Consider the following 14,780-nt stretch of genomic DNA (forward strand, 5'->3'; position numbering starts at 1 on the left):
TTGTGTATCTTACACGCGCTAAGCTAACATAAGCTTAATTATGCTAATTATAAACAGTGATTTCACTTACTTGCTTATGCAAACCAGAAATGAACTCCCCATATAAAATCTAATTACTGATCATTAGCTAAACTAGCAATATTCTGCCAGAAACCCCATTGAAATGAAGAACTTAATCAAAAAGAAAGCAGTTTAAAAAAACTTTTAATATATTTTTTATATAATGTATACTTAAACAAGAAGTGTCTTCCAAAATTGAGAAATAGATGGACAAAAAAGGAGAAACACACAAAGAAAAAACAAAACAATGACAAACAATAAGGTCTTGATGTTCCTTTAGTGAAGCGCAACCAACATCTCTTCCAGCAATATGGAATTGTACAACACTTGTCGACATGCGAACATTTCAATATGATCGCTTCTCTCGATCATGTGCTGTCAAGACCCAAAACCACACAAAACATGAGCTGATGTTTTTAATTAGCGCCCACTGTCTGCAGGTTGATGGTTGGTCGACCAGCCCGAGCAGCATGTAGCTGGACTGCAAAGCTGCAGACTGTTGCTCCAGACATAGACCTACATAGATTTAAGTGCTTTGATACAGCATTAAAGAAAACGCTTAACCCAAAGTAACTAAACATCAACTGTGGAATCATTTGAAGTGTGAAAAATCCACCAAGTCAGTCAAGTTTTCAGCCTCATCATGAAGGCTTGACAACGATTGAACTTTTTCCATTCTTTAAATACAGGAACATTCAAAGGCTTATTTTTTAAAAACACATACATTGATATTAAAAAATTGAAAATGAACAAAAGATTGGTTCCTAACTCCTCGACTAGGGAGTGAGAATCACTGGACCAAGGACAGCAAACGGCTGTGTTCGTCTACATTTGTCTCTCAAGACGGGTTGGGGGAAAAACTGTGATTAAGCATACAGTCTCTCGTTCCCTCTTTCCTTCTATGAATCCTGTCTTTAACACGTAGCAAGACTGGCCTTAATGAAAACATATGCCTCCGACCAGCAGCGAGTTGGTCGGCCAGTCAGTCGGTCTGGACACAGCAAGGTGGACTCCAAAGAGACCGACTGCTGTTTCACTCTGAATTAAATTAATGCAGCATTTAAAGCAAAGATTAGCCATGCATGAGATCTCAGTTTCTAATCCTGACTGAGTCAATTTTAGCGCCAAGCCAATCAAAGCTATCATAAATTACATGCTTGTTCCCTTTAAAAAAAAGGCCATTGATTGTGCCATGTAGTGTCTTCTCCTCAATATACCAGCAACAGTTTTGAGTTGTTGTTTTTTTTAAACATGCATAAAGCAGACAAATGGATGGTTGAGAATCAAAAAAAAAAAATTGTTCATACATTCTCCTGCACTCATATGCACACACCCATACTCACGCATCCGCTCATGTACAAACGCAGTGCAAACACAGAAATGGCAACCCTCCTCCTCGTCCTCCCCCCATTTCCCCCCTCCCCCAACGGTAGGAACTGTCCCACACTTGATTTGTAACAGCAAGTTCCAGAAAGAGCACTTGTTAAAAAAATGAAAGAAAAAAAAAGCAGAAATATGGCTTTACATTTAAAACTGTAACAACTGATGAATCTTTCCTAATTTTGTTAAAATTCTATCAAGTACATTTGTGTTTATATATGTAGTCTATGCATGGGTTGGTGTGTGTGTGTGTGTGTGTGTGTGTGTGTGTGTGTGTGTGTGTGTGTGTGTGTGTGTGTGTGTGTGTGTGTGTGTGTGTGTGTGTGTGTGTGTGTGTGTGTGTGTGTGTGTGTGTGTAGCAAGGGTACAGCTGGTAAAGAGGTGGGACTTGCTGGCATAACCTGGTTTTCAAAGTATCAAGGCTCTGATGTGTTGCCCAGTGTAGTGCAGCAGAGGTCCTGCAGGGAAGCCTAACGCCAGCCCTGAGAGGACGTACAGAGACAAAGCTGCCAGTCTATGCACACAAACCTGCTGAGGTCAGTCATTCACAGCCTGTGTGTTCACTTCATACATGATGATCCACGTCTTGTCTGAATTGCCAATATGTGTATGTGGATATGTGTGCGCGTGCATTTAAGACCAAATGAAAATGTGTCTTGTGCCAGTTTTGGTTTGTGTCGTTCAGATTCCCCCCAGCAGTGCGAGTGTGTTATGTGGGATTGTGATTGTGTGTTAAGTCTGCCTGCTTGTTCAAGAGTCTGAGTGATCATTCCCGTATGCTGGCAGAGTAGGAGAACTGTGGGAAGTGCGTACGCTGATCTGTATCCTCTGCATCTAAACTGTCATCTGGAGTATGCACAATGGGAGAGAGAGAAAAAAAAAAAGTCAAAACATTGTTAAAACTCAGTTCTCCAGAAACATGTGAATCAAATCTTCAACCACAAATAGAAGGTGGACTGGAGCAGATCTACTTACACTTATCTGGAGGAGTTATCGTGATAGTTTGTGCTGTGAACTCATCATCAAAGTAGCGTGTGTCCGTCTCTGATGTTACCTGGGGCTTAAATGGTGGAATAAGCTGAGGAGAAGAAGAAAATCAAAAATTTTAGACTCCGATCATCATCTATCTATCATACAATTCCAGAAATCTATCTATTTGTACTTGGAATGCACATCTCGAGAACCATTCATCTTATTGGCATCACCCTTGGCATGTGTGTTGTTACAGGCCCATGGAAGTGCAGTGCTGAATTTGGTACATTTTGGATGCGTTTAATATTAGTAAAGGCTGAATTAACAGGCAGCCAGCATTCTGATTCCCCAGTTCTGCGTACTGAATCGAGCTTCACAGACTTTGGATTAACAGGTGAACAACTCTTTGTGCAGCAGCATTGACGCGGCTTCAGGGTTCTGCAGTCAAGCAGCCGGTCTTTGGCTACTTCCCCACTACTACGCTTTCCTTTGAAAGCGCAAGAAGTCAGCAATGAATACGCCTGGCTTCCATACTACTCTGGGATTTAAGAGCTGCTAAAACAGAGAAGTTTAGAAATGCTGCTTGCCCCGTGTGCATTTAAGTCTTGAAGGGCAGAAACAGAAATGTTGGGAAACGATGACGTAGACACTAGAGTTGGGCTGATGGACAATGCCTCCCCCCCCCCCATTTGACACTGACATAGAGGTGCAGCCTTCTAGCCTTCCACGCACAGACTTTAATCTCAGTGTCTATTATAACATAGAAAAATTCTGTGGAAACTGGCTATAGTGATCACGACATAACCGTTTATATGGATCAAAAAGCTTGGGACGTAGTCGTTTTTTATACAAATGCTGTTAAAATAATTTGATTGTAGTGATTAAATGGTCCTCTTACAGTGTTCATTTTGGGTTTTTCATACATGTTTTGACTGTTAAGTTATTATTTACAGTTTTTACTGGCTCCATTAGTAATTTAGTGCTCCTATTTTATCTCCATCATTCATGCTGCGCACTGCCAACCAAATCGAGCAAAGCTGAGGTAGAACAATTCCGGAAGAAAACCACTGGCATTGGCCTCAGCTACCAGTGGTGAACGCAACATGGTTAGTCAATTACAAGCGTTGCTGACCCTGTTGTCTCTCTGTTTACACCAGTAGGCGTGTGCCTTCCTGTAAACTACGGCACATGTTCAGTGTACGTGAGTGGTCATGTAAAATGTGTTTTCAGGCATATTAGTATGGACGGGAATTAAAACTGATACAGAGCCAAAACGCTTGAAATGCCATTTTCAACTTAAAGTGTAGTAGGATAATTGTAGCCTGAACTTGCTGCAGCTCATGTTTAGAGTTTAAGAAAGAAAGCTGTCACCATCATTACCACAGGACAAGTAAACAGCTTGTTGTTAAAATATCACGTTATTTGTTTTACACCAGCGTCACCTTTTTTTCAGTGACATCCTGCCAGTTGATGGAAGTGAAGAACTTGTGGCTCATCACATCTTTGGCATCGTCTGGTCCACCTCCGAGCCTTTAAACAAAACAAAAACACCATCATTATCACACACTGATCAGCCACCTTTTCTTTAAACACATTATTGTGCAAACCCGGTCATTAGGAGTTCGACAACAAGCACTGATGATGTGTTGTTCTCCTCCCGACTTGTATTTACTTATTTCTAGTTACCTTCATTTCCTGACCACTTACAGGTGCACATGTTCGTAAGCCTGCAGGCAGGGCTCAATGTTCTAATTTTAGCAGTGGTTTGACTGTTACCGGAAACACAAGGTTCTCCAACAAAACAACAATCAATTATGTGCTTGTGAGGCCATTATCCCGGACCAAAACTGATCAAGCAGGAACACGGGCTTAAATAACGTGGTTACTTATTTTGTAACTGAATATGTTGCGCCCACAGTGAAAGATTCAGAAGAGTAATCAAGTGCAGCAGACGAGCCATAAAATCCCAGGAAGAAAATGTTTTTCCTCGAGCTGTTTGGATGCACCTTCACGAAGCAGACATTCAGCTGGACAGCTGTTGTTTACACAATGAAATGGTACACAAAACAGTAACCACCATTTATTTCCTATATTGCCGCCACAGATTGATGGCTGATAAAAAACAACACTACAGTATAGGAACACATAAATATGTTTGATGTAATTCACACAGTAATATCATAGGCACAAGGCATTAAAGGTTTTTTTTTGACTGAGAAATGCCCTGCACTGTACATCACATTTCTTTAATAATCCAATTTAAGGACTCGTGGAGAAAAACATTTGATTATGTTTGAGTTTATTTCAAAATCTCAATACCTGCCACAAAGGGATGTATGTATGTGTCAGCCACTCCTTCGGAGGTCAGAAACCGAAAGTAAACAAGGATTTCTCCTCTCGCTGTGAAATCCTCCGATGGAGGTTTTTGGCCAGCGTTGGTGGAAATAAGGTGGTTAAGTCATTTCCCTCTTCTCAACTAACGTTTCACTAAAGTGGCTCACACACTGAAAGATTGACTCACGAGAGGAGATTTCGGTTAGGACACCGTGACATTATGAAACCACGGTTATGGTAAAATGGTAATAAGAAGAGCTCATTCTATATCCTGATTAAGATGATGGTATTCCAGCTCCCTCTGATTCACCTCTTAGTCTAAAAGCAATTACAGTACACACACACCTTTGTTTAGGATCCTTTTTGAGCAGGCCAGCCAGCAGGGCCTTGGCTTCAGGGGCTAGGTTCTTGGGGAAGCGGATTTCCTCCATGAGGATGAGCTCAAAGAGACGTTCGTGGTCCTGGTTGTAGAAGGGCAACCGACCACACATCATTTCATACATGACCACGCCCAGTCCCCACCAGTCCACCGCTCGTCCGTAGTCATTGTCCTCAAGCACCTGACAAGGTAGAAATGAAAAGTTTATAGAGAAATAAAGAGACTGACATTCAGTTAACTCAAAGGCAGGTGGGGATGCAGAACTACCAGTTACCTTTTCATGCCATTGCACTCAAAATAACAATCAGTACACATTTAGCAGCACTCCATCAAACTGCAGAATTTATAACTCTCTGCTAAAATAAAAACTGAAAAAGAAAACAAACTTTAAAGAGTAGTTTTAGATTCATAAAATTATAGGTTCACCAGCTTAGTAACTCTCCCATCATCAACGTTGCTCCAAAAATTCCAGCATGATCACATCAAACATCCTGATCAACATCAATCACAGCCCTGTGGCATCAGTGCGTCTTTACATAACCCAGGTCACTGAAGTCCACAGCCATTGTGATGTTACCTCTGGTGCCAGGTACTCCGGGGTTCCACAGAAGGTTTTCATGGTGGCGCCATCTGTGATCCCCTCTTTACATAACCCAAAGTCTGTTATCTTTATGTGGCCATCCTTGTCTAACATGAGGTTCTCCAGCTGTACAGGGAAAGATTCAAATCAAAGAGTTAAATTAGTTGACAACTGGAACTGGAAAGGTATTAAAAAGATGAATTAGGTGGCTCATGGGTACAGAACAAAAAACAAGTTAGTTGTTGAAAAAGTTGATCATATGACAATCTAACATTACAGCATATTCAGAATAACCCTCTTGACACTTTTACAATATATTGCCACATTATGAGAGCAAGCAGATATCTTACTTTCAAATCCCTGTAAACGACATTGCGTGAGTGTAGGTACTCCAGTGCTGATACTATTTCTGCACCGTAGAACCGTGCTCTGTCTTCTGTGAACACCCTGTCCCGCGATAAGTGAAAGAATAGCTGTAAAAGAATAAAAATTAACAGATGAAGGAACAGTTCCTCATTTTCTCACAGATATTAAATCAAAATTCTTCCTTCTAATTGATTTCTTGCTCCTTGCAAATCATCTAATGTGTGCTTTTAAACCTTTGTGTCGATGTCATTTAGAAATTAACTTTTTAAATCTAAATCTTTTGGATTAACAACCAGCCCACAACATATTTATTTCTTCTGCTGTTATTATGTTTTTGTTGGTGTTTGTTAGTTAGCAGGATTACTCAAAAACTACATAACCAATTTCCATGAAATTTTGTGGAGGTGTAGAACATGAGCCAAGAGGCAAAAAAACATTACATTTTGTAATAGATCCACATTAACCTGCAATTCCAGGATTTTTTCCCCACCTTCTTTAACATGGCAAGATAGTGCCCTTAAAGTGACAATACACATTAACACGTGTACTTTAGTCCAAAATTTAAATGTGCCAGATTTAGCCATACAGCCTGGTTTCCATCTGCAGTCTCTAGTAGGTTGATTGTAAAAAAAACAACATAGGGCTGGACGATATGGATATATATCGCGATATAAACCCAATAACCAGAAAATAAAATGTTTGCACATTTGTGTGTATGTACAATGTTCTTATGTACAAATGTTTTTTCTTATGCACAGAACAGATTGAAAAAACGGAGTCGCTTCTTCTGCATCGCGTTCCTCATAATCTGCAGGAAGAACTTCTGTCTGCAGGAGTCTGTGTGTGTCTGCTTGTCTCTGAGGTCTGATAATCACACGTATTTAGTTATTAATCGATGATGTCGGACCATGTCTCATGGATTGTCCGGTCACTTTAACCCTGATGTCCTGTGTGCGTCACGTTACATCTCGTGCTGTCTAGTAGGTTTAAACATGTGTCTCATAAACTCTAGAGCGAATCAAACCAACACAAAGTAAACGTCAGTCCTGTCCTATCCAGTCATGGATAGAATGAGTTCTATCAACGTTATATCGACCTGTCATACATTTCTACCGAGGAAAGTTATATCGCGATAATTATCTATATCGTTTTTTCGCCCAGCCCTACAAGACAGACTCATGTACTAAAACACTAAAGCATATAGACATACAGTAACCAAGCAATCCCTACAACATATTAACAAGTCAGTTCAAAACTGTTCATTATCATCAAATCAATAACACACACAGGTATAAAAAAAAACAAATAGTAAAACTTACTTCTCCTCCATTTGCATACTCCATCACAAAGCATAGCCGGTCATGTGTTTGAAATGCATATTTTAGTGTCTGCCGAGGAAGAAACAAAAATATTTGTTTGTATTACACTAAATAAACAGTCACTTAATTTTAACAGACACTAGTAACTTACTGTTAGAAAGGGGTGCCGTGTATTTTGGAGAACTCTGCTTTCAGTAACTGTGTGTGCCACTTCATCCTAGAGGAATAATAACCACACAAAGACTTAATTAGAGCATGAGCACAAGATCATGTAGCAACAGATAGCTAGAGCAGTTTAAAGAGAAAATTTGACTGTGATTGTGATCAGCACTAACTTTAGCAATGATGACTTCTTTACGGAGGATTTTCATGGCGTAGTACATCCCTGTGGCCTTTTCTTTCACCAGAATCACTTTACCAAACGTCCCTTTGCCCAGCAGCTTCAGGTAGTCGAAATCACTCATGGTCTGTAAGAGCAAAGGTCAAAGATAAGCAATGACAAAGAACTGCTGATGAACTCACACCACAGTGAGCTTATACCCAGTTTTCATTAAAGACACCATTCCTGTATCTCAATTCAGGGGCTGCATCGTTCAGAGGCTGCATTTGAAGACCATTTGCGTCACAGCGGCACGCCTAGGCTGTCCTATTTTGAAGACTCCTCTAAATGCGTCCATCAATCCCCCAAGCAATGAAGGCTGTAACAGGTAGATCCTTCCAGACCCAACCTATTCTAGGATTCATTGCACGCCAGAGGTTAATGTTTTAAAAAGGGGTTAATGGCAGCCCCCGAGAAAATATCAGAACTAACACTTTTCAGAAACGAATGTTAGGGGCATTGCAAGGGGCATTAAAACTTTCTCGTAGTGTCGCTCAGTTACTAGGCGACAGTAGTAAGGGTAGGACAAACCAGTGATGCAGATTGTGGAAATCCTCCACAGACCAGGCTGTCTCATTTTGGTATGTCGCTTGTGGTCTATGCTGCCTATGAAGACCACATCCTTCGTAGAAAGCAGCCCGTGAATTGAGACACAGCTAATGAAGGTTACATCTGTGAGTTTCGATTGGGACTGTGTGTTATGTATAATAAAAAGAGCATAAGAGCCTCTCTGAAATGTACAGAAAGAGCATTTGGATGTGTCAGTGGATTCCCGTTGTACTGTCTGTACTGCTGAAGTTTGTGCACTACATCTGATGTATCCTAACATGTGAGACATGACATGACTTTCTAAAATAGATGAGTATTTCTACAAAAATTTGAAAACTGAGCCTCTTGATAAGGACTTGGAAAAAACAACAAGAAAGACATTTTTCAACACCGAAAAAAATTACTTCAATGACTTATAGGCAGGCAAGCACTGGTCACTATTTTACTAATAATATAAAAGAGTATAAAAGTAGAAAGATTTCCACACAATAAGGATTTAAATTAAATTAAAAATATAATTTCTACTTCTCAGCGGCTGTGGCTGAGGCGGTATTCCTCTAACCAGAAGGTCAGGGGTTCAATCCCAGAGTTTCCAATCTGCATGCCGAAGTGTCTTTGGGCAAGATACTGAACCCTGTATTGCCTCTAATAGAAGTGCTGCCCATAGATGTACTTTATGAACATTTGTCTGAATGGGTGAATGTCCTATAAAGTGCTTTGAGTGTTCATCAAGTTTAGAAAAGCGCTATATAACAGACTATTTATATAAATACAGACCATATGACATGTGTACATACATTTCACATCTCATAACAAAGTCAATAGACCAACAATGCCCATAAAACCAGAGCAGTTCACAAATCACTTCATGTTAATCAGCACTGGACAAAATACATCTACAAATGTTCCCCTCCAATCATTTTACGGTTGCTTCACAAAAAAAAGCCTTGAGAAAGAGGCTTAAAGTTTTAACAACTTGCTCAATAAAGATGAGCTTAGCTTGACAAACAAAGCAAACACTCAGCTGCCAGGCACTGCTTGTGCAAATACTGACCACTTTTTTGTTGGACTTGGACATAGCAATCTCCATCTCCTCTGTGCCGCTGCTGTCAGTTGGAGAGCCAAATTTGATCTCCATGGGCTCCTCATCATGCTGCTGACTCTTCAGGCTATTTGCCACCGCCTGGATCGAACGCATCCATTCCTCCCTGAACCAGAAGGAAACACACACCACCCGTATCAATTTTAGCCTATTCCTTTTCCACATTACTCTGAATTTACTCAACACAAATATGAAATGTAAAAAAAAAAGAGCCATAACTACAAATTGTATTCATGTTTTCAGAGAGATGATATAGGAGCACCAACAATATATCTTAAAAGAAAAAGAGAAAGCTCAGTTTAGAAGGTGGAGGATAATCTGTACAATTCAGTGAGGGGGATGCTGGGATTTGGTACTTGGCAGAGCCAACGTAAACAAAACTCAATGACGATTGCTTAGGTTAGGGGTGAATAATCAGGACTAATCTGGCAGCAAAGTCTATTTTCAGCATGATGGTCTTTCCTACTGCTCTCCCACACTCAAATAAATTCCGCTGCCTGTAGTGAACAATGGACCATTTAGGCCTTTTGTGTTTCGTGAAAAAGTTCCTCGTCTCTTTGGCTCCATCCACACAACAATGTTTGAGTTTTAAAACACATTATTGCTATGTTTACGCCTACCATCCACACTACAGAGTTTTCAAGGACCTAAAACAGACTAAAGTTTTACTTTGAAAAACGCCAGGCTGCATTGTAGTCTGGACAAGCAAAAACTGAGAAGTTTGGAAACGATGATGCGATCACCTACATTCATTTACTGATTGGTTATCATCAGTCATGACTTGACTACCAACAGTGAATGCAAAATGTTGTGACAATTTACTGTCATCGACAGTGCCACCTTGGTTTGTTTCTCCTTCGAAACATTTTCTGTAACTAAGCAACCAACCCAACTGCAGAGTAAACTGTTTACACCAGTATGCAAATGAAATGGGTGTGTTAGTATGGATGACGAATATTACTGATGCTGAGCTAAAACGCTTGTGGTGACGGAGATCGTTTTAAATTTAAAATGGTGTTTTAAAATGAAAACATTATTATGGATGTAACATTCTGTACCAGTTTTCACACAGAATTTTGTATGTATGGCAGTAACAGGCGCACACATGCACAAAGGTCACCGTCACGCACAACAGATTAAGAGTGACAAGTACACTGACTTAAGAGTGAAAGATAAGTTCTGGCCAGATAGAAAGAACTGCATTGATGCCACACCTGCAGTTGAAACTGTGAGGTTTGACTGTGTGTGTGGATGGTAAAAACAGTATGGACCATGGCGCGGACACGTGGTAGCTTGAGGTAAAGCAACCGAGCGAGTGAAGGTGCGGCAAATAGCGCTGCACACACCAAGTTAGAGATCTCATATGTCACTATGACAGGTGTTAAAGGTGTTTTGGTTCATTATGAATCTGTGGTGGGACTAATTTGAGTATGGCCCACCGCAACAGTCTAAGAGGAGAAACACTATCCTGTAAAGCACGAATTTCACATTCGAACTTTTCTTAATTAACGACACAGTAAAACATTTTTTGCTCCACAGCAGAAATCTTTTTGTAGAATTACTTATTAGTTTGTCTTGTGTTTAGACATGAGGCACATGATTTTACTGCGCAGCAGTAAAAACAAAGCAAACACATGTATTAGCTGTGAACAAATCACACTTTAATCACTTGAAACTTGTTCAGGTGTCTGACAAAAGAAACGAAGAAAAACATCAAGAGCAGTAAAATAGTATGTTGAGTTGGCTTTACTGAAATAGTATGAGGATCACGATGCAACTGAACAGAGCTTTTAGTTCTATAACGTGGAAAGAAGTTGTTTTAGCATTTGAAATTAAGTTTTAGGTTGACTGGTCTAAGCGCACGACAAGGACCCTAAAATTTTAACCAAAGCATCTCCTACCACAAGGTCAGAAAATATGACTCAAGACCAAATAAATCACCAAATAAAATCCTTGTCTCTTACCTCTCTTCGTTGCTATCCACATGGAAGGTGCGTTCGATAACCGAAGTCCACTGCAGGCAACGAATGACAAATGTGTTGGGCCTAGGACGCTCTGTTTTCATCAGCTGGCATTCTACAAAACAAAGACATGTCAGGTTATGCAGAAAACTGAAAGCACCTGCAACAAAACGTAACCTGGCCATTTCATTGAAATGTGACAGCCAGATCTGGAAAACTGACCTGCGACAGAGAAGTTGTTGAGCGGCGGGAGGCTGTGGTCACTGGACACCTCAGGCTTCTCTTTGTAGCCAATGAAGGAGCCATCACTCTTTAATATGAAGTAGCGAGGCCGCCAAGTTTTAATGTATTCACCTGGAAAACACAGGCGGGTGAAGATGTTTGAGCCAAAAATTGTAATGTTTGATCACTTGCTTAAATTACTAGACTTAAATTAACTGAAACAAACTGAGCACTGTGGTTCTCAATCAGTGAAGTTCCAAACTTAACAGACACATTACAGGGGAGTTTTTTGTAATCAAAAGATAGTTATATCTATAGGTAGAGACAGTCAAGTCAATGTAGACCCAAAATGATGGACAGCGAAAAGGGACCCCCTTACCTCTCTTGTGGAGCCATCCCTCTCTCACAACACTGACTTCATTCATGCTGGGGCAGAAGACTGTCTGGGTTGGGAGGGGGCTGCAGACAAGCTGGTGGAAATGTGCAAACTGTTCCTATTGGTCGAGTGCCTGACAGTGGCTCAGATACAAAAACACCTATATAATACCTGGAGGAAGGGAACAGAAAGAAAGATCATTAATAGAAAGATAGAAAAATACAGAAACAAAGCTCACTGATGCCTCAAGTAGCTTTAACATGTAGTTACAACATTCATTCATGTGGCAAGAGCTATAAACCACCCACATTGGAAAAAACGTCACAAGAATTACAACATGTCCAGTTAATACTTTAACACATCAGTGCACTTTCACTCTTTGTTAAAAATTAAGAACCTCTGCTAACTTGTTAAGGTGTGAACAAAAAAGTGGTGTGACTTCTGACTATTTATAATTAAATGTCTCACATAGCTGCGCAATTTCTTTTTACCCTCATTGTCTTTTTTTAGATGTAGAGGAACATTGAAACATAAATTTGAACAGACGACAGGTCTAAAGGAAGTAGCAATACAGCAAGGGAGGTGAATACAAAGAGTGAAACTTATAACTGTGTCACCACAGCAGTATGAATAAATTCTTCTTGTGAGCAACTGTGCTGCCTTGAAACACAACTCCACAACAAAGAAAACTGCTGAAAGCTGCATGTCTGCTCGGCCCTCATACGTGACCATCTAATGATTCTGACAGTGACATCCACACTGGGACGAGTACGACTATCATGACCCAACTGGATATTAAAGGGCAAAATAAGATACTCTCCCTGACCTCTCACTGTCGTATTGTATCTAAACACATGTAGATTTATCGTGATGGTGTTATATTGATACCAGATTAAGATCAGAGAATTTGGCATTGACACTACTAAACAGGAAAATGGAACTAAAAGCAATTTTTTGTCAAATGCAATAACCTCCCATGGATCTCGCTGAATGTTTGAAGGGAGGCCTTGGTGATCAGGGTCAGCCCTGAATGAACAGCTTACGTTAGATAATAGGTTTAACAGAATTTCACAGCCCTTGTGTGAAAGTGATGGGGTTGAATGTAACAGTGCATACAATACAGTGAGCACGACACAAATAGTTTTTAAATGGCTTTGTTTACTCTTATTGTTATTATTACTACCATTATTATATCTGTATTTATTCAAGATTCAAAGATCTTTATTGTCATCACACTCAGGTACAATAATAGCAAAGGTATCAGCATCAACAAATAACTACGTGCTGAAAGATAGAATATAGCACTTTTCTGAACAGTTACTTTCAAAGTGCTTCCCACATTTAAAAAAATCTGATAAATAGAATAAAATAAATTGAAAAAATAAATAAGTAAACAATTTTAGAGTTTGTCTTTACAAACAGGACATTCGTCCTGTAGTAAGTAACCAGGTATGTGGTTTACATGTAGCACCATTTGAAAAATTACAAATACAACTGTATTCAGATTAAACTTGTAATATAATTCTGTGTAACTGATGATTAAAATAACAGGCTGTATTCAACACGGCCACAAGCCACCCTAAAGTAAACACGACTCGTAGCGTGAACACATCCTCATCCTCCTCTCGGCGTAGCGGCTAGCTAGCTAACTGAGGCAAAGTCAACAGACGTTACCTTCAAAGTTCAGCACGGGTCGTTAGATTCTCTCTCGGAGCTCAACAAGAAACAAGTTGCTTCGACACTTAAGCCGAAGCTTATGGACAATCTGGGGCCGAGCGTCGCGCCAGACAGACCAACAGCAGCGCGGACACTGACCGTGACCGCATTACGGCCAAACAAGGCAGCTAGCCAACGTAGCAGCCTTTCGAGCTAACGGCTAGGTAGCATGTCAGTTAGCCCCTTGCGCTACTTCTCGTTAACCCTCCTCCTCCTCCTCTCCCCGGCTTCTACTTACCGAGACTTTAGAGAGACGAAATTAAGCCCAACCACTCAGTCGGTCTGTCCCCGGAGGAAGAGGCGCAGAAGTCCGCGGCACAAAGCTCCCAGCGGTTATCACGCAAAGCCCGTGTGTATTGAACTCTGTCAATGATCACACAGCTTCAGCGGACAGCGCTCGTTTTCTCCCCTCACAGCGGCGGCGTGTTCAGTCTGTTGCTGCTGCAGTGGCTCGGCGAAGCGTACGTGAACCGCACCGAGAATACAGTCCGCCGCGCTCCAACCTATGTCTTAGTACAAAATAATGTTTGAAATCCCGGTCAGACGGAGCACAGAGCTGCTGCTGCTGCTTCTTCTTCTCCCTGGGTTCAGTGTGGACGGTCGCCTGCTCTTAGCGTGGAAGCCCTCCTCCTCGTCCCGGCCAGACAGCGCACAAGCCCCGCAGACTCACGCTGAGACGGGAAGTGACGTACGAGGCCAGAGGGTCCACCACGCACTGCACCTGAGCGGTCGATGTGAAAGTACACCGAGTACTGCGCTGAAACCTTAACCCCGGTCCAGCTGCACACCGCTGGATTACAGATTGTCCCAGGGATTAAAAATTCACGTGAAGCGTGTCTTCATTTTTAAACCAGCGTCCCCGCCTTCCTCAGTGAACCAATAACTTTCTGCTCAGAGGAAAGCACCTGTTTTCTTGAGCTGGCAAACACCCAAACTACAAGCGCCTGCCAGTCCCCTTATGAAATCACATTTAAATTCACTAGATCCAGATATTTTCAATTTGAATCTTCACCAAATTGCACTCACTTAAAAACATAAATTCCCTGAAACATGGCAGATTTTTTGAAATATTCCCAGTAATAACC

General features: G+C 40.9%; 1 protein-coding gene across 3 annotated transcripts; it reads right to left on the reverse strand.

The window, feature by feature from the left end:
• Nucleotides 1-1,759: 1,759 nt before the first annotated feature.
• Nucleotides 1,760-14,407, reverse strand: akt2 (v-akt murine thymoma viral oncogene homolog 2). 3 transcript variants are annotated; one of them, XM_034603369.1, is made up of 14 exons: nucleotides 13,934-14,407; nucleotides 11,983-12,150; nucleotides 11,604-11,735; nucleotides 11,385-11,496; nucleotides 9,373-9,526; nucleotides 7,726-7,857; nucleotides 7,542-7,607; nucleotides 7,391-7,459; nucleotides 6,056-6,178; nucleotides 5,703-5,831; nucleotides 5,092-5,306; nucleotides 3,855-3,942; nucleotides 2,416-2,518; nucleotides 1,760-2,286 (listed from the first exon to the last, which is right to left on the reverse strand). In XM_034603369.1, the coding sequence occupies exons 2-14, from the start codon at nucleotides 12,026-12,028 to the stop codon at nucleotides 2,207-2,209; spliced, it is 1,449 nt and encodes a 482-aa protein (XP_034459260.1). In that variant the 5' UTR covers nucleotides 12,029-12,150; nucleotides 13,934-14,407; the 3' UTR covers nucleotides 1,760-2,206. The 3 variants fall into 3 exon arrangements, with proteins under 3 accessions (XP_034459260.1, XP_034459262.1, XP_034459261.1); XM_034603371.1 differs by having other exon boundaries at nucleotides 2,207-2,286; nucleotides 11,983-12,139; nucleotides 13,934-14,395; XM_034603370.1 differs by lacking the exon at nucleotides 13,934-14,407 and adding an exon at nucleotides 13,654-13,803 and having other exon boundaries at nucleotides 2,207-2,286.
• Between the last annotated feature and the right edge of the window lie 373 nt (nucleotides 14,408-14,780).

Source organism: Hippoglossus hippoglossus, chromosome 13 (genome assembly GCF_009819705.1).
Source record: "Hippoglossus hippoglossus isolate fHipHip1 chromosome 13, fHipHip1.pri, whole genome shotgun sequence".
Lineage (NCBI taxonomy): Eukaryota > Metazoa > Chordata > Actinopteri > Pleuronectiformes > Pleuronectidae > Hippoglossus > Hippoglossus hippoglossus.